This window comes from Thermobia domestica, chromosome 10, assembly GCF_964235325.1.
Source record: "Thermobia domestica chromosome 10, izTheDome1.hap1.1, whole genome shotgun sequence".
Lineage (NCBI taxonomy): Eukaryota > Metazoa > Arthropoda > Insecta > Zygentoma > Lepismatidae > Thermobia > Thermobia domestica.
Genome location: NC_137463.1, coordinates 17,580,272 through 17,601,157, shown reverse-complemented (window position 1 = coordinate 17,601,157; position 20,886 = coordinate 17,580,272). Strand labels below are relative to the sequence as shown.

At 36.9% G+C, this 20,886-nt stretch overlaps 1 protein-coding gene across 10 annotated transcripts in view; it reads left to right on the top strand.

The window, feature by feature from the left end:
• Nucleotides 1-1,047: 1,047 nt before the first annotated feature.
• The window catches only part of Mbs (Myosin binding subunit), a 284,430-nt gene continuing 264,591 nt past the window's right edge, over nt 1,048-20,886 (top strand). For 5 of the 10 annotated variants that reach the window (XM_081727797.1, XM_081727795.1, XM_081727802.1 and 2 more), the window contains exon 1: nt 1,048-1,453. In XM_081727797.1, coding sequence (XP_081583923.1) covers nt 1,205-1,453 — 249 coding nt within the window. In that variant the 5' untranslated portion in view covers nt 1,048-1,204. The remainder of the gene's footprint in view (nt 1,454-20,886) is intronic. The other 5 variants (XM_081727799.1, XM_081727803.1, XM_081727801.1 and 2 more) reach the window with 1 other exon arrangement.

Genomic DNA, 20,886 nt, shown 5'->3' with positions numbered 1-20,886 from the left:
GGGCGTATTTAGGATTTGGTTTCGGGGAGGGTTAGCACAGCATGTGAATAAGGACTTACATTTTTCCTTTTGGGTACAGACAAAACTTTAATGAAGTTGTGCATATAACATTCATTTCGAGGGAAGGGGGGGGGGGCTTGAGCTCGATAGCCATCTCTATATACGGCACTGACGATTAGGGATACTTCAAACCACCAGTTCTCTTTTCCCTTAATTAAATATGAAATACATGCTGGTTTCATGTGAATTACTATAATTAAGTCTCAAACTTCATACAATAGTGACACTGTTTTTGCCCCCAGTAAGTTATTAGTGGTAAAATTTTCTTTCTAACATAATAAATGGGGAATACCAATGCTCAATCCACCAGGATTTCGTACTCTGATCACATGTTTTTGAATAAGACTAAAATTAGAACATACTTGATTCCTTTCCTCGGGTGTGAAGACGCTAGGGAGGGGGAAGAGGACATGAGCCCCCAGTGACATCGTCCGCCCACCAGACATGATATAATGTAGGCCAAAAACTATTATTTTCGATATACACAAAAAACAGTCACTTCCCCAAAATGTCTCTGCCCCCCGTTTTCCTTTCCCCAAGAAATTAAAAATGACGTTGTTACTGCGGCACACACATACAATGATACGTAATATTGTTTCGAGGAGAAAACCGACCTTCATTGACTAAATATATGCATAAAAAAATGATTAGAATGGCTTGACATACTATTTTATTCATTGTAAATTTGCGAAATCTTGGGAGGGGAGAGGATCTTGAAAAACAATCACACATTACATTTATGAGTGAAGGAGACTAGTAGGGTAACAATGATCTAATTGTTTGAAAACTATTTGGCAAACGAAAATGTGAAAACGAAAGAAAATTTGCTTTTAAATTACTGCGATGCTTCACCTTGTAATTCTATATTCAACGGTGAGCAGAATCCTTTTTTATTGTTTCGTTGCTGTTTGTATAGGAGTGTCACCTACGGTGAATCCCAGAACTATTTCTCGTTTTGGATGCGCAATGTTTCATTTACTGCATGAGCAATTTTGCCATATGTGTGGGGCAACCTAGCCAGTTCGTATACTGATGGAGTGAACGGTAGAGTGCGCTATCTTTAGACAAACAGGTTCAGAGCGAGTGTGTAGAGGACCGCTCCCTCCATGTTAGACACAGTTTCTTATGGAGAGTGTTGTTAATTATGTCTATGGAGAACCGTTCAAGTTCAGCTCTCTTCAAGAGGGCTGAACAATTAAAACGATGGGAAGAATCAGACACTAATCGTGAGTCTGCAGTGCCAAAAGATACGCTTAGGAGGATTAAATTTTCCTCTGGTTGTGTGTTTTTAGCAGCATGTGCGGCTGGTGATAAGGAAGAAGTGCAACGATTGCTTCAGAAAGGTGCTGATATAGATACTGCCAATGTTGACGGATTGACAGCCCTTCATCAGGTGAGCTACGACTGAGAGAGTGTAATTAATGTTGTTGCCCAGTCGCAGTTTGTGATGATTGAAAAATTGTGTTCAAAATGTTTTCTTTAATTGTGTTTTGTGATCTAGGACAGTGCGGTTTTTGTTACAAAATGGCTGACAGTTCTCCAGCTGGCCTATTTAGAAACAAATTTTATGTTTAATTCATTATAGTGTGTATAGTCGTGGTTTGGGTATCATTGACATAGTAGTCATTTACCAGTGTGTTAGTGTTGTTATTCTTAATATTGGAAAGTCCGACTAGGATAATTGTAGACAGGCGCGGCTCTCCCTCTTAGCTACAAAATTACTGATGTCAATATTGAAACAACTGTAACAACATAAATTAAAAAGGTTTTTGTTACAGAAAGTGGAAGATTATTGGAGAACGTATTCGATACCATTTTCGGTAGCAGTGCAAGTGGTGATTATCGTAATTCTGCTCGAAGGTGCAAGGGTAATTATTAAAACTTCAAATCTTGCCTAGTAATGGGTAATAACTTACTTTTGTTTATTAACTCCAAGTTTGTTGACATCCTAAATTTGAGCTCTATGGTGTACGCATCATCACTTCCCCTGCTCCCTATGAACGCACTACAGTGTTGGCTCATCTACGCTGACTTGGTTAGCTGCAAGTAGTGCTTTTTATTGTTAACCTGGAACATGGTTGTTTTTCCCAGTGTAATTTTTATGGCATATGTCGAGACACTGTGTTCATATGCATAGGCTTGTAGTTAATTCATCCTAAAGCTAATATGCAGCGAGCGGAACAGGGAATCGAACTCGTCCCACAACGAATAGTTTCCAAGGTACTAGGTGTGCTTTCCTGATGAAATACGTTCTGCAAAATTTGCAGTCTTAAGTTTTGTTTATAGGAAACAACTTTTTGCAGGCAGAAGAATTAAGTAGTACGTTACGCAGCTGTATTTTACGTTTACAAGTGTGGAGTTAGTGCGAAATCATTACTAGTGTTATACGACGGATAAAATAAGTGAGTGCATATGAGAGATTACTGTATTAGATACAAGTTTCCGTCGACGAAGTATTTCTGCACTTTGTACAAAAGCTGTATGTTTTATTTGCAAGTGCAGTTTTAAACTACCACTACAAAAGCTCACGTGTTTTCACACCTTCGCTTAAAGGTATACCAACCGTCACTGACGCGAATGCTTCCTTCGGATACGCTACTGCATGGGCCCATCAACTTCGCCGTGCCCTGCTTTGGTTTTATAGTATTCGTGCTTATTAGTGGTCACATAGCATAGGTTGGTTTGCACAGTTCTGGCTGCTGCATCTATGTGCAAATCGTGAAAGAATTGTAATTTTTCAACAATTTTTTATTTTTAGTTACCCCGTTGGACTTCATTTATTCTAAGTCTGGTATTGTTATGTCGCCTAACACAAATCTTTCGGAGGAGAAACAGACGAGGATTAGTGAAAAAAATATTTTTTCAACATTTTCGAGTTACGTGTCTAAACTTGACATTGACGGAAAAACCTATATAAATAATGAAATTATGTATATGTATCTTTAATATGAGAGGCAAGGTTCTAGAACACAGGTCCACCACCCAGACGACAAGTTAGGTGAATTACGACGAAGTACACTATTTCAAGCTATTAACGAAACAAAATACTTACTTCCATAAAGGGATTTCTTCCAATAATCTACGTTATAAAATAACTGGGGCAGAGACCCCGAAAGTATTATATATTAGAATACATGTTATTAGAAAAAATCCTTTAGTGCAAGTGTTTTTTTTTTAAATTATTTGATAATTTTTAAATAATTTATTTGGTCGTAATTCACCCAACTTGCCCCCCCCCCCAAAAAAAAAGAAAGAAACTCGAATAATTTCAATGTAAAACAGTATACTCGTTGCGAACAAATGAACTTCAAAGAACACCACACTGTATGCCGCAAAAATGTTTTGTAAACCCACAAAACCCAAACACACATACAAACACAATAGAATCAAGAAATAACACGCTAAAAGAAACTATAAAATGAACATAGAACACACAAACTATAAAGCAATATAGTGTCCGAAAACGGGAAGAAAGGAATAAGGAACTTAGAGGAACCAGAACGAGGTACGTAAAATATATTCTATTAGTTTTATAACGGAGAATCTGTGTTCTAGAACTTTCCAATGTGATAGCGGAATTTTTAAAACCAATTAATCACTGAACGTATTCCTTGTTAAGTCATGTTTGTTGTAATATGACATATGGTATTATGATCGTGTTTGAAAATATTGGGTTCATTCGAGCAGACGGTTCTACCGAATAGAAAATTTATTGGGAAAACAGGATGTAAAACATTTTTCGTGAGGAATGAGAATGTGAATATAGGTAATTACTGTCACAACATATTGAAATGAATGTTGAGTGAAAATGAAAGTATTGTGTATGCTCTTCCACTATCCTTGTTTTTTTGCGTATATCTCCCATCACTGACGCTGCTGCGCTGGCTTGGTTAGATAGCATTCGTGCTTTTTTAGTAGCCGCTTATTACAATTTGGTTCGTGGTTTTTATAACTGACGTTCTTATTATATTTATACTGAGACCCCTTGACGGCAATCTGCGAGTAGTAATTGAACTCGTCATTTAGTGCCTGCACTGCTAAAAGAAATACAAAGCTCTGAATTAACCTGAAAGTGTAAGGGAGATGTCAATTTTTTTTAGAACCATCTCCTAGAATGATGCTAAAATATTAAAACTGGCTAAATGCTTATTTCAGGGTTAGAAATTAGAATTATGTTCTTTTAACAGCTATGGCTATTAGCCCATCACGTAAGAGTCGTGGATCACTGATGTGGTAGGCGTAATTTGGCTGTCAAAATAGTTCCGACATTTTGTAAAGTTGTCAGTAACAAACGTCAAGAACGGGGGGGGGGGGGTTCGGGTTTTAACCCTCTTGTACAGCGGGGGACACTTCTAAATGGTACACCTTAGCCGTAAATCTCCATATGGCTGTACCATTTAGAAGTGTCCCCCGCTGTACAAGATGTATCAACATTGTCAAATAAAATAAAAATAATAATAATACTATAAAAGAACTTGTTTATGATTTCCTAAGACAATCCGCACCTTTATTTCCTTGGCTCTTGCCCAGATATTTGCATAGAGATTGATAATATACATGGAATCTGATGTAACCGCGTACGGGTGTAATTACACATCCAGACGAATATTATAAAAACTACTGTGTAAAATTCACTAATCAGTCTATGCTAGGTGGCCATAGCAGCAAGGGAGCTCACGCAGGGATGCGTCCGTAGGGAGCAGGGGCGTCAGCAACGAACAATATACGCACAGACGAGGATAGTGGAAGGGAGACATTATATTGCATGAAAGCAGCGCGCTTGTGTAGATTAGAACATTTATCATGGTTTCACACTAGTAACTTGATACTTGTATACATAAAATACATTTTGCAGAAACATTCCACCGATGACAGTATAGTTAATGTTATGCAGTCGTCTTTCAAGTGCATTCACTCATTTAACCGTAATTTAGCACTTGTAGTGGTTTGACACTTGTAAACATAAAATACTGGTTTTCTACATAGTGCGGAAGTGCTCCACCTGCAGCTTTACGAAAGTGTAAACCTTTACAAAGATACAAATGATACAAAAACCTGTAGAAACTGTGTAAAGATAAAAGCTTGGCCTCTTACACTGCGCTTAAGGGAGGTTTAAAGGGACAAGTTTTGCCGATAAATGTCACTACAGTCCGTATCTTTCTAATGTATTTTTGACCTTTCACGATTTTTCTTACAGATTTCAACCTAGAGACTCCAAATTTTTCAAGAAGGAACTTCATAACTTATCGAAGGCAACAATCCGTGCCAATTTTTATTTAGGATATTCTTCATTCTTGAACCAGTTATATTGTTAAATGTTTGGATATCCATTTCAACAATGAAGAAAATTCTAAATAAAAAATCGGCACGGATTCTTGCCTTCGATATGTTATGGTGTTAAAATTTTGAAGTTTCTAGCTTGAAATTTGTAAGAGAAATCGTGAGTTTTCGTGAAAGGTAAAAAATAACATGAAATATATGAAGACTGTAGTGACATCTAGCGGCAAAACTTGTCCCTTTACACCAACCTTAATAAAATTTTGCGTACGCTATGCGTTATATCGTACGGTCTAACGTTTCCATGGTTTCCTCAGTCATCTGACGAGAGACAATTAAATATCATGTGATTGAAGATTAAATAATAATGAGTATATTTACAGTTCTGAAAATAATTTGTGCGATACTGTAATCGCGACAGGAGGAGGGACTTCACAACATTTCCTTGAATTGTTGGATTTTCTAAGTTACTTACAGACAATAGTACCCAAAAAAATGAGCCAGGCAGTTTTTACGTAATTCTGTTTAATGGGTTACTAACTTACTTCCAGATGATTTCTTTAAGCTAGGAATTTGGGTGCAGGGTGTGCAGTCATAATTATCGGTTCCCAAATTTCTCCCTGTATAAAAGGTTTTCAATCAGCCATTCATTTAATACGATTGGTAAGTATTGTGTTGTAAAAGGGGAAGAGTGGTGATTGTCCGTAAAGATGGAGGCATATTTCAAGGCCTTGTTGATAGCTATAGATATTGCATTTTTAATATATTTTGGTCGAAAGTACTTTATAACTAGGCACATGTTCTACTTTGTGGAGGTCTGTCTATGTAAATAAAAATTAAAGTGATTATATTTGACTTAATTCTTGAACCGCCCGACCGATCTGGATCAAACTTGCATCACATATGGGATACGGGGCGGATGTTTTACTCATTTCATTTTGACAGTGCAACTTGTGGAAGGAAGGGGGGAGGGGGGTTGAAATGAATGATGTTCGTGTCAAATCAATGGTTTTTATCATTTCACTTTGACGGTGCGACTTAGGGGAAGGAGGATGATCAAAAATGACCGATATTAGTATTGAATCCATAATTTTCGGAGTCGTGATGAACAGTGACCGTTATGATGCCGTTTAAATCCAAATTCAGGCTCGCAACTTGGAGGGGAGAGGAGTGATATATATAAACTGATTGAAAATGACCGATATCCGAGAGCGCTTCAGTAATAGTAAATAGTGACTGACAAATGGAACATATTACTAATTTTTGTTTTTCTTATTTTAACCCAGCGAAGCGAATAATTGATGCTAGAATAGTTTGAGTTTTCGAAGTTATAAAGGATTGTGAAAACAGTATCCTCTGAAGAGAAATAGAGTAAATTCATGAAGGTTTCATGGATTTGTGAGCGGTGCGAGTAAACCCAGTAAGCCTTGATAAAGACTATTATCAAGTGATCACTGTGTGTGTGTGTAGTATTTAGTGGTACAATAAGTAGAGTTACGCTGTAATAGGATGAATATTCGGTATTAAAAAAAATACTTTCCAAGAAGCACTGAATTGTCTAAATGTAAACGTTTCGACCAAAAGATGATGCCTTCTTCACACTTTTTTTTTTTTCTTTCTTCAGAAAACTATCGTTGATTATGGAATTACATCCATTTAAAGATAAAAATTGTACTAACCGTTTTGTATCCTTAATTGCTGAGTATAAAATTTGTATCTTACAGTATGTACACGTCTGTATTCGATACGTTCTGTTAGAAATTATACATTCCGTTAATTTTCTTCTTCTTAGATGTCATTTCTTTTTTCAGTTTCAATAGTTCTCCATAAAAATTTTCTTAAAGATTATCTAGGTAAAGAGTAATTTTATGGAGGACTGCTGGAAGATAGAAAATGCGATTAGGAAAAACGAGGTGTAGTGCCACAAATAATGTTAGTTTTCTGATAAGATATGTTATGGAGGAGGCAATAGTTTTTTGTCGAAGCGTTCACTCCTTAGGTAAATCTAGGCACCTTTGGTTAAACATTAGTGGTGAATACAAAAAACGGTTTTCGGTTTTCAGAAGAACCGAAAGCAGGTGTGTAATAAAGAAAGGTTTAATAAATTGGTTTGGTTTTCAAACAAACTGTTTGCTTCTACGTTAACTCGTATGGAAATGAGTATTTCAAGAACGGATGTTGACTTCGAGAAAATCACATTGATTTCGGTAAACGCTGAACACCGTAGAACAAAGGTGATAACTTTTTCGGTGAAAAAAAAAAACGAATAAGTTTTTCAGGAAACCTGATATGTCGATTTTTCTAGAAACCTGTTTTCGGTTTTGACCGTACCTAGTAAATATATATTTCGTTGAATAGTGTGTAGATCCGTTGTCTGATTTCAGTATCTTCTTACATAGCGTAGTTTCCCGTTAAGAAAATAAATTGATCAAGCTAAGATCTAGAAAAACCTCTGGATGATCTCGGGTTCGATTTCCGGTGGTGGCCGTAGTCTCTTTATTATTATCGACTAAGTAAAGACGTTGCTTAATTTAGCAACTATGTTTTCGTTTCCAGAATTGCATTTTTGGAAAGATGGAGATTGTTTTTTTTTTTTTTTTTTTTTTTTTTTTTTTTTTTAAATGTTACAGCGATTCAATTGTCTCATGATAAACAGTCTTGGATTGTATATAATTATGTTTGCATTTAGCATATTTAAATGTACTGTATGCGCCAGTTAATTGAAAAATACGCTACTGAATTATGTTTGTTGGTTTATTTTAAAAGGTTCCGGATGCAATTTAAAGCGAAATAGTTAAAATCACTTGCAATAAAAGCTACGTCGGATAGTTTTCATATTTAAAGTAGTACTCCGTTGCTTGCGGGCGTGGACAAACCTAAAACTAACCCTTAGTCGGAATAGCCCGATACGGTTTTGACCCAGCGTCTCCCGATTGCGGAGGAAGCGCTAACAAGCCTTGGTTTTTCGCTGTTTATAGGCGTAATAAATATTCACGATGTGCAACCAATTTAACTATGGTTTTGTAATCCTGCTTTAAAAATGTAGCAACTAGGGATGGGGTCGTAATCTAGGTAGGCTATAATCTGATATTGACAACCAGCACTGTTCGCTTGGCGTCACAATTATCTTTTTCTCTGTGTGTTTGTGGTGAAGGCGGAGTCGAGATGATGCAGTATCTTCCGCATTCTCATTAACGTAGTGTTATTAGTAAGAGCTGAGGTAGGATGGTCAGTTCTTTAAGAAGAAAGAAAGGTTGAAGTTTCATTAGAATTGGAAATCACAAAAATATAATCTCCGTAAAAAGAAATTTCACATAATTTTTCGAAAGCCCTATATATATTTCTTATACGTAAGTAAAACTAAATCAAACAAATTGTGAATCTTCATTGACCAATTAAAATCTTTGTTTCAAATTGAAATAATCTTCTAGATCAATGATCGCCAAACCGTCTATTGCGGGCTACTAGTAGCTCACAGGAACATTTTCGGTAGATTGCGTCAACGCTCCGATTGGTAACCTACCTTGAAATGTAAGTGTATAGGCAGTAAACAAATATACGATTTTTTAATTTTTTGTTTTTTAAGTTAGTAGTTCTTGTGGTTGGTAGCCCCTAGTAGGATTTAATCCTTTTACATTTTATAGCTTATATATGGACCATGACGTCAACGTTCGGAATTTGCTTTATAAATATCTAGTAAAGATTTTCACACAGTTTTTTTTTTTTTTTTTTTCATTTCATTTCATTCATTCATTCAAGCGTTGGGAGCGTCAAAGAACATGTGATTTTGAGATACGACCGTTAACACAGAGGGGGCCAAACTTTGAAAAGAGGGACTTTTTCACAACAATTTCCCCGTTTTAGAGAATTTTCTCTCCTTGGGTATATAGTACCGACATGCGAGTGGTACCGTTCAAAAGGCTGATTCATTCCGAAGAAGATAAGGTAGATTAATGTTCCCACAATGGATAGCCTTTATGCTGAAGCTGATTGAATAAAAGTTGACTGAAAATGTATTACCTAGGAAAAATTAGTAAATCAGCTAGAGCATCAAGGATATTTTTCCCCGGACCATTCTTCGTACCTCATTCTCTTCACAATAAAGCAGTTTTTTTTTTTTTTTTTTTTGTTCGACATACTTATGTTCGTGCCGTGTATTTGAGGGGAGAAATTCGCGATAAACGGGGACTTTTTATTTAAAAAATCCCTTTTTCCCTTTGGGTGGGAATTTCCCGCCTATAATACATAATAGGAAAATTTAAACGATACAGTTGGAAACATTGCTTCATTCCGAACAAAACTAGGAATGAACCATGATCCTACGATAAGAAGTCTTGACGCAATAGCTGATCGAGTAAAAGTCTAAAAATGCCTCAAAAACTCCAAGATTTAAAAAGGTTAAAGATATTACGGTGGCTTTGAAGCTTCATAAGTTTTGCCACCACTGTTCTAGATGCAATTGAAAATAATAAACTGGATCTGAGTAATCATGGCTTTATTTACACGCACATTTTGGTGCAATGATGAAATATTGTTGCTGTGGAATACTCCCTTATATAGCCGGGATTCGACGTTTATAATAGATGTATTAGATCTTTAGAAGTAAATAACTAGATCTAAGTAAACGAAAGGACTTTGTATTAGGGACATGTTTCTTTCTCAACCATTCAATGCTGTTGACATTGTTCTGATGGTTCACGTAGTCCCTTAAATTATTAGTATAATCTTCCAATAACTTGTTACGATCGTTTGTCTATGTCACGGTTGTTACTAGATTAAATAATTGAATAACTGGGACACTTGGGCATCAAGAAACGAAATAGATTATTTGTGTTGGGAGAATGGAGAAAATTATTCTTCCAATTGGCGTACTAGCATTTCTTTAGAGCGTTAGATAACAGTTGTTTTTGATCGATCTCTTGATTGCTATCGTATTTTTAGTTTTGCAAAATGAAGTAAATGACACTGTATTGGTTAAATCATATCTATTACATGAAAATACAGATATTTTAAATAGTAACAAGTATGTGGTTCAAACGAGCAAAGCTAGTTCATGTTTAATATTTGATACTAAGCATAAACTTATTGCTTTACCGTATTCCACGTAAGTTTTGAAAATGAAATGAAATCTTTATGTCCCACGGTTATGCCGGCTAGGCTAAAGGAGACGGTGATGATGAGCAATGAATGAAATGGTGGAATGAAGAAAGTGGGATGAAACGGGGGAACCCTGAGAAAAAACACACACGCAGTGTTTCTTCACCACTGAGTTCACTTGGCGGGGGCTGGGATCGAACCCGGGACCCCAAGCACCAGAGGTGAACGCTCTGCCACTGAGCCACCGCGGTCCCACGTAAGTTTTGAATGCTACTTGCGTTGTTGTACTCTGAGTACAGTACTTCGAGAAGGTGGAGGTTGTAGTATGTACAGAGAGGACTGAAAATGATCATCTATATTGCTTATAACCAGTGTTCGAAATGGGAACGGAGCAGAGGCGGTATGTTTTATTACGATTTTAACTCATACCGGATTGAATTTCTATTGACATGACTCAAAACCACTGGAGAGCTTCTCTTTAGTTACGGAAGGGGAAGGCATGAAGAGTCTTTGATCCATTGCCACCAACTTTCTGAAAAAAAAAAAAAATAAAAATAAAATGTCCCCTTACGTTGTATTATAGAGAATTATAAACGAAAATGCTCGAAAACAGTTTTTATATTAATAATTTCCTGCGGGGAAAGTTCTGGGACCCCCAATCTACTGAGGGGTATACTAAATCCCCGGAAGAATCGCCCCCCACAGCGAGTAGCTCCTAAATTCGCTCATGCTCAAAACATGACATTTATATGAATTAAGACAAAAAGACTCACATACGAAAGAAATAATTCAATATGGCATATCAAGATATAAACTAGATGAACTTCTTTGAAGACACCTCAAAGCAAAAGGTAAGAAAAAGATAACAGAAATGTCGATTGTCTGGTTAGAAATTATTTCTACATAAGAAATAAAATCTTTTTACATATAAAGCTATTCGTCAATTACTCGGTATAAAAATTGGATTAATAAAGCTATTTAGCTAGTCTACTCCCGTGACGGTATGTCTTGACACTGAAAAACCAGAGGCGGTATGGCATACCACCGCACAACTGCTTATAACCTTTTAAATAATTGAGTAGCACTGCTAATGGGGACCTCAGAATGGTACAGTGTATGTTCAGAATTAAACTTCCCAGTAGGCAGAAGCATTGTCCACAAACTGCAAACTTTTGAAAATATTTCTATAATAGGGTGCGCAGAATTTCATCAAAAGAGAGCTCAGGCTTTCGATATCATATCCTTTCAGAATTTTCTTGTTTTTATATAGTAAATGTTTTTTCCAGAATATTTTGGTCAGAAGGGGATTGTAAACGCCGACTTCATTCGTTGCTCGATTCTAAAGAAAACTCCTAAGAAACAGGTCTTACGACGTCGGGCAAGTGCCTCCTGAACTAACAACATTTTCCTCCGTTTTCCTGACGTACGCTCAAGGAAAGCTGGCGTCTGACAGTTGGACAGAACGAGTTGTGTGTTAGAGGCGCTGGTGCCTCTAACAACTGAACACCATGCAACTGAACAAGCTCAGCTGGTTCAGGATATTACGTACAATGGTACAGGTACAGAGATAGTAGGAAAGCGTGCATGAACCTCATGCTACATTTTACACAAGGACCATCAGGACCTGAATTTCAGATGACAACGGACTGTAGCACGAGTGTGCATGAACCTCTGTACTACTTTGCTACTATCTCTCTACCTGTACCATTGTATGCAACATCTTGAACTAGCTGAGCTTGTTCAGTTGCGTGTTTTCAGACATCTTTAATTTCTACCAGTTTAAGAATTAAAATTAATTTTATTCCAGTTTATTTAGTTCTTTTATTAGAGTGTCAATTCGCTCAGCGAACCTAGGGAAGAAAATCGTTAGATATGTATTGTTGAGAATTTACATATAAGAAATATACATGGTTCCACATGGTAATTCAAAATAATTCAGATTGGAAATTGCGGCAGTTTCATTAAAAACAATCGGAACAGACAAAACACACAGAAAGTATATATCAATTCCCAGTGAGAGATCATGTAAAGCCGTGGTTCTTCGTCTCATATAATCTTGGCGCGGAATTTTAATGAAGATTGTGTTTCGTGACAGTCCCTATCTTTTTTATACGTTCAAAAAAAAAAAAAAAAAAAAAAAAAAAAATGCTTCCACGACTACCGAAGTTCACAACACTTGGAGTTCTGCTTTTATTAGTTCACAACAGCTTCTGTTCCTGACATCAGTAAATCACGAACGATGAAAACTGCGATATGATCGAGACGATGGCGACAGACGAAGGCGAAGATGCTAAAGCTTTTTTTTTTAATCATAAGTTTGAGGTGCCGGGTAGATTAGTGATACAATCGCATTGGGTTGTATTTTCTGTCTTACAAGAAACTCCGTGAGTACGAGGTCGCAAGTGCAACCTCTAATAAGGCTCATTTGAAAGTATAGTGTGAACAATGATGACAGGAAAAATATTAGCTGCTAATGACACCATGTACATCAGGAGGGCGACAGAAAATACGTGTCCGGGAGGTGCAGGAATCAACCTTTTATGGGATGTATGTATTACACTTCACAAAATGGACATCGTCAACATTCACGAAATGTTCAAAACAAACCATTAACTTGCACTATGGACACCGAATGAAAAATGACGCGCGACAGTGATCACAAACGTTCGCACCATTAAGATCAAAGTCGAACTCCGGCGTTCCGCTAGGTATCCACTTTTAAAGAATGCATATAGAATCATATTGGGATAACAGGGAGATGAGAACTGATGGAATGTGATGGCATCCTTTACACCAATATGATTCTATATACATTCTTTAAGAGTAGATACTAGCTGAACGTCCAGAACTGTTTGTAACTCCCAAGAAGTTCGCCTTCGATCTTGTTGGTGCGAACGTTTGTGATCACTGTCGCGCGTCATTTTTAATTCGGTGTCCATGATGCAAGTTAATGGTTTGTTTTGAACATTTCGTGAATGTCCACGATGTCCATTTTGTGAAGTGTAACACATACACCACATACAAGGTTGATCTCTGTATCTCCCGGACATATATTTTCTGTCGCCCTCCAGATGCACATGATGAGTCATTAGCAGCTAATATTTTTCCTGTCATCATTGTTCACACTACACTTTCAAATGAAAAAAAAATCTTTGAAATCTTTGAGTTTTACGTCCCACGGTTATGCCGGTTAGGGTAAAGGAGAGGGTGATGATGAGTAATGAATGAAATGGTGGAATAAAGAAAGCGGGAGGAAACGGGAGAACCCCGAGGAAACCCACGCACACCGCACTTTCAAATGAGCCTTACTAGAGATTGCACTTGCGACCTCGCACTTAGGAGGTTCCTTGTTAGTGCGCAATATAATTTTCTAAAAAATAAATAAATCTATAAAAACTTTTAAAAATGTTCAGGACTATGTGTTCTTTTATTTACTAAAACAACCGGGAGAAATTGTTTTATGGAGAAAATCTAGCAAGTCTAAAAGATCTGTGTTTATTTCCGTAGTCCCTTTCCGTCACAATATATCTCCAAAAATTTCGAAAGCATAAGCAAGGATAAGTAAAGGAGTAAGGCAAGATTGTGGACTTTCACCTCTCCTGTTCAACGTCTATATAAGAGGTTATGAAAGAATTCTTTAGTAAATACAAGAAAGGCATAAAAGTAAATGGACAGGTTTTCTGATAACATAGCACTGATAGCGTGAATGAAAAAGGATTTTTACAAGATCAGGACAGGAAGGGGCAAACGTATGGCTAGAGGGGGAGAAAATCGAAGACGTTCCCCTATTTAGAAAGTCTAATATCTACGGACGAAAGATGTGAAAAAGACATAAGTTTCAAGAATAGCACAGATTAAATAAGCATTCAATAAGAAAAGAAGACTGCTGACATCCAGAAATGTGTCGTTGGACATTCGGAAACGATTTATTAAGACTAGTATGGAGCGTGGCGCTTTACGGATCAGAGACATGGACATTGAGAAAAGCTGGAAGCGTTTGAAATGTGGTGTTGGCGCAGAATGCCAGAAAGAGGAAGACCAAGGATAGAATATCTAGATGCAGCTACGAAGAAGAGACCTTATCAAAGTATAAAACAACTCTCCCAAGGGAGAGAGAAGTTCTGAATTTTCCATGTTGCGTACCACCCCGTGATTGAAGTCAGAAAGAAGACGACTTAAAGACAGTGGCAAGAGCTAGAGCAGAATCACTAAGCGCCTTCAATCAAATGGTACAGGTAACTGATACGTATATAAAATAATTTAAGACTGAGCATAACCGTAAAAAGCTTATATTCGGGAAAATAAAACCGTACACGATTGTTTTTAATCTGATGCAGGTGCAATGACACATGACAAGTGGTTTTTGTTGTAGTAATTAGAGGTTAAAGAACAGAGAACAATAAAAGACACACAACTTATAATCTGTGACCAGGGCTAAATTGTATAACTAATGATAAGAATTGTACCACTGAGTCTCCGCAGACTGATGTGTTATTAGTTGATTTATGCACTTGTCATTTAAGACAATATTTTTTGGTGATCCTTTTCAGCGCATTGGGAACGTACACCAACTTACAATTACTGGCTATCAAACAAAGTTTTTTGTATGAAACCTCGATTAGTTGTTATTCCATCTCTTCATTTTCCAAGCGCATTATCAGTGGCGAATTTCATCCTTTACACGTGTGACATGTTAAAGGTTGTTCAGTCAGTGACTCCAGTTGCGGGTTGTTCCATTCGAATTTGTTCTGATATTGTAATATTGTAGTCCTGTCCGAAATCAGGCTCCATCCCATTTAATTCACTTGGTTGGCGAGCTCGTAAGAATAGAGTATGAATTGGGCAGCTGCTTCCTTACTCCTAGGGTTGAAATCAGTAGATGGGAGGCTAGTGATAAGTGAACGGAGTGAGTGGATAAGTAGAAAATTTAGGATTTAGCAGGCATAATCATATTTAGAAGGTTAATTATATAGTAAAAGAAAAAAACATATAAATAGGAATAAAAATGCTTTTGTTACTGACTGAATCATTGATATTGTGTTAGATTTCCTTTATTACGTAAAACGGAAGCATTAGAGTTTCACAGTGAGAAGGGCTTGTGTAAAGTGCTGAACTTATTGCAAATTTGGGAGTCTCAGGTAGTAGTAGTTTTTTTCTTTTTCTTTCTTTTTTTCTTTTTTTTTTTTTTCGATTGTGAACGCATCTACCAAAAGGAGTTCAGAAAGTCGGTGCTAACTAGCTAATACGCTGCTGCGTTGGGCATTCCTGCTGCATTTGAAAGAACGAGTGAGAAGCGTGTAGTTCGATAGGAAATCACAGGGGGCTCATCTGGCGTGGTGCATAAATAGATGTCGTGGCCAAGGGTTTATATATAGGATGGATCTCCACCATGTTTGGTTTTGGACACACGTGAGCGGAATAACTGATGATGTCTTTGACCTTATATTCTTTTATAACTTGCGGTTGAATTTTCCACAGTTTGATTTTTGACAATCTATTGTGATGACTCAGGTGTAGAGCATCTTCTCATCAGGCGCGAGATCAGGGGTTTGTTTCTCTTCTCTTCAGTTTGGCGATTACTTTGTACGCGTTCGTATAAAAGGGTTATTTGTCACATTAGATTTGAAGACTATGGGTTCAAATTCTGTTTAAGTCGATCATCCTTAGGTTTACCACAAGCTTTCCTTAGTCATCTCTGGGGAATGTGAAGATCAGCTTTTGGGGATGTCTTTTTTTTTTTCCGCAGATTGTTTTCTGAAGTCATCGTACTCTCAGACGTACGTGAACTTAAATATGTATCAGGATAATGATTTACGAACGAAATATCCTGGATATTGATGATTGATTACAGAGGAGGATTTCCACTTACGTACTTTAATTTAGCTTAAGTAATGATTCTTGTGACCTATATTGTTTAATGAAAATTAAAATGAAGCGAAAATTGTTTTACATCTCACTATTATACGCTTTGGTTAAAGGAGACTGATGATTAATAGAAGTGGATTACATGAAGTAAATGGTGACATGAGAATGTAGGAGGAAATGAGAACTCCGAGGATATTTATCGACACGATGTTGTCCACTACAAAACTCGTGTGGCAAAGAATCGAATCTAGGACCCTTCACACCCGAAGAGTACTCTATCACTGATCCACTGTGACTATTATATAATCATACACCATGAGTTGTGTTGCATAATTTTTAATAAATTAGTAACACAGTTTTAAATATTATTCTGTTCAGAAACAATAATAAATACAATGGACCAATCGTTTTCAAGATTTTCATTCAGACCGTAAGTCTGAGGTCGCATTCGTCCGTCGCAATACTTGTGGATAGTGTTTGAAAGTTAGTTGCTCTTTTCACCAAGGACTTGTTAAAGGAGCAGTAATGCTCACTTTCTTAAGTAGAGATACAAAGGCTCGTGAAAAAAAATCACGAAAAGTTTTCATTTCACGATTTCTTGTCCCTGTGAAATTTTGGGCTTAAATAATTGTAATGAAGATACTAGCTCAATCTGCGCTCTCTCCACAGCGCATCATTCACATATGAGCATGAATCTCCTTGTCTTTCTTCACAACATCTGTACATGTCCCTTAACAAACACAAGTGAAAGACGTCTTGATTAAAATCGACAAGGGGTACCAGAAATAGGAGTTTTTTTTTTTTTTTTTGTCAGTATCTCGCACCGTTTGCAAGATTTGAGCCTACTTCCGGTTGGAGTTTCTAATTCATGTATGATCAGTGTTTTCTTTCTTCTTGCATGCAGTAAGTAATAAGCAAATACATTACATACATAATTAATTACAAGATCAGTGATATATGGTGTTCATTGTGCAAAACACTTTAAACAATAAAGATTCATCTTAGAATGGAGAAAGGTTATCGTTTTCCATTATCATTTGATCATGAAACAAACGCCTGAGAGATATACAACCACTATATTAAACTATGCTGTTGGAATGTATAACTCGTAGGATATGATGCTTTACTTTTCTAAAATTTCAACACTTCCAGTGTACCCCTGAAAATGCAATAAAGAAATAACGGCCACATTTTTTGAATATTCAGTTAGAAGTGGACAATCTAGACACAATTTGGAATCGACCAGCGAAAGCGGCCTGTTTCTAGCACTTGTGGGTTTCGAGATCTCATTGTCGAAAAGATTAGAGACAAATATATAAACCTAGCATTATATAGATGAGTAGGTTTCAGCTCCTTCGTGGCTATACAAATAGCGAACGCGTCTTAGACGAGAGAGATTCGGGTTCAATTCCTAGCGTGAGCTCATGCTCGGATCCACGATAAGTAGTAGATTCATATCTCATATAACCTCCCTTCCGAAAGGCACGCTAAACTCAGATTAAATCAGTTTGTTCTACCGTCAACCGGTGCTACTGATACAAATTTTCAGTATTTTTGTACTTATTTAAAAACTAAAAGGAAAATGTAATATTTTTCACTCTACAAATATGTGCATGGTTTATAGCTACCAAAAAATGTGGTTTTACAAAAAATCAGATGTAACCAGTTTCGTCTGATATATATATTTTTTTTCTGAATGTTCAAAGTAGCCCCGGACAATAATTTCAACTGCTTATAGCTTGTTTGCCATGGAGTTCAGGGGCTTCAATGTGACACAGAAAAATAGCTGGGGTTTCACTGAACACGTAGGTATAATTTAACTTGAGATATGTTAATAATTACTATTTTTAAAATACGAAAATTTAAGACATCTCACCTAGAAAACTTGAATTTGCTCTTCCATGCATAAATTCTTCCAAACATCCATGAGAATAATAAAACTGCTCGTTTATGGCTGTTGACATATCCACCAAGTATGGAATGTCCAAAATTTCCCACAATGCATTAAAAAATCACACTTAAAATTGTTGAAAAACGTGGAAAAAAAAAAAAAAAAACAAACGAAAAAACTGCAATTTGCTGCCCGTTCTCGTGTCCTTAAATGAACCTGAAACTATGAAACTAAATTTATATTTACAAATATGTACATTCTTGTGTTGCATGTAGCTCTAGTCTGTGATATCGTACCGTCCAATCAGATCTTTGGTTTTCCTAGGGTAGAGCAGCCTCTTCATCCTGTTCTTGTAAATCAGAAACACCTAAGCTTGCATTCATGACAGAATCATCATCATACGGAATACCACTGCTGGATAGATCAATCTGTTTTTGAATCACTGGCTCTTGCTGCTTTCCTTCGTTTTCTTTTCTGCACTTTCTTGTCACACATTTCTGGTTTGTCTGTCTCTTCCTTTTATTGCTGGTACGGGTATATGTGGATGTTTGTGTCTTCGTACTGATGTCTTGCGAACTTGTACTAGGAGCAGGATCATTCTTTTGAATCTCATCTACACTGACACTTTTACCTGGTGTGACATTGATTTTGGATTTTTTCCTTCTCAATGGTGTTTTTTGGTGCGGAGCTTTTCTAACATGCTCAATACAGCAGTCCCAACCTGGGTAGACGTTATTGTTTCTTTTCTTCGTTGTTCTTCTACATTGTCTTTTCTAGTTGTCAGGGAGTGTTTAGGTAACTTTCTCATGACTCGCTCAGGATCAAAAGGTCTGATGCCACAAGTAGCGAAGCCTGATCTGATATTGCTGGCCATGTTTTCTGCCATACTTTTGAGCACTAAATTCAAAATTCCTGGAAACTCATCTTTTGGAAGTGTTGGACGTTGACGTCCAGGACCAAGCTTCCATTTTTCAGGAGCTTTGCGCCAAGCTTTTTTCAGAGGTCCATATACTGTGACGTCGAGAGGTTGAGTCAAATGTGTTGTGTTAGGCGGTAGGCAAATGAATGAAATGTTCATTGCAGTGCATGTGGTTATGATCTCTCCAGAAAAGTGACTTCAAAGATTATCCCCAATAACCCTTTTACATCCAGGTCGATTCCGAGCCCAGGGAACGACAATCGTTTGAAACCAGTCAAGGAAGCAACACTCATCAAACCATCCAGACTTCGTTCGGTTGTACCTTGCTCCTTGTGGACCTCCGTGTGTCCAAGTGGACCACATCCCCTCTGCTTCGTAAACCACATAAGGCGGTAATAGCTGTCCGTTATCTGTACAAGCAAACATAACCGATGTAGCGCTTTTAGAAACATTCATTATTCTCTCTAGTCTTTTTGTTGTACGTTTAAAGATCATTTTTCTACTTTTGGGGTTATCGACCATGTTGGTCTCATCATAGTATGTTTCCTGGTGGGATAGTTTCCACACCACTGGCTTGTAGGTTTGCAAAGTAATTTTGCAAGTCTTCAGCTGAAGTTTTTGCCCTATCATATTTGATATTTTGGCACATTCTTTGACTCAGCATGTGTTTATGTCTCAGCAAAAACCCAGTTGCTCATTCGTCACCAGGAGTGTTGTCTTTGAAAACTGGTACATTCCTGCCATTCGAATCTAGGAAACTTTTTGCTACTTTTTGTAAGGCCCATTTTGTCAAAGGGAAATCCCTATTCTGAAATTAGTGTCAAATAGTCGACAATAACTGCTTCCTCCATAGCAGAGAACGCAGTTGGATAACCTGGCTTTACCGTTGAAATTTCACTAGAACCAAGCATACTACTAGTCGCCGATGTAGGGATAGCAGTTTCAGTACCGGTCTGTTAAGTTTTCCTTTTTAAAATATTAACATGTTTTGTTAGAGTCCCCATAGAAATATCATATTTGTCAACAGCCTGTCTGTATGTAATTTTCTTTTTAACAACCTGATTGCAAGCTTTCATTAAGTCTTCGTCACTAAAGTCTTTGTACCGTCTTGCTCCAACTTTTCTTTTGTCTTACGCACCATTGTTTTCTTTCTTGAAATCCTTTGTAGCACTCGTAAGTCTTCATACAATAGTTTCCACAGTTAAAGCTTACTGACCGCTACACTTATATACGATACCGGTACCATATAGCACTATTGACACTGACACTGCCACTTCACTGAAACACCTTCCAGAGCACGTAGTTCCTGCAAATCAACAGAAAACAGATATTAAGAACACTAAATTATAGGTTTCTGTTAATGTTCAAAGTAACCCCCCACTAGAGACATGTTCAAAGTAGCCCCATTTTTCTTTTTTACAAAAATGTGCAAAAAAATATTTTTTTTTCATCGTCATATTTTATTTCTTTGATTTTTTATGTATATGAGAAACTTACAACATAACAGTCTCATTAAAAAAATACTAGAGCTCCTGGACATAAGTTTTTACTCAGAAATATGGGTCCATTAAATATTTCTGTATTTTTTTCTTTCAATTGTATTGCTCCATTTTACATATATAAGTAAAGTAGAAGAACTAGGCAATATGAACATGTATAATTGAAGCGAATTGTTGCAATTTTTTGTATGATTTATGGACATTACAAACATTTTCCAACTTTTTGTTCATAGTAGCCCCGGTGTTCTAAGTAGCCCCGGTTGACGGTACTTTTCTTT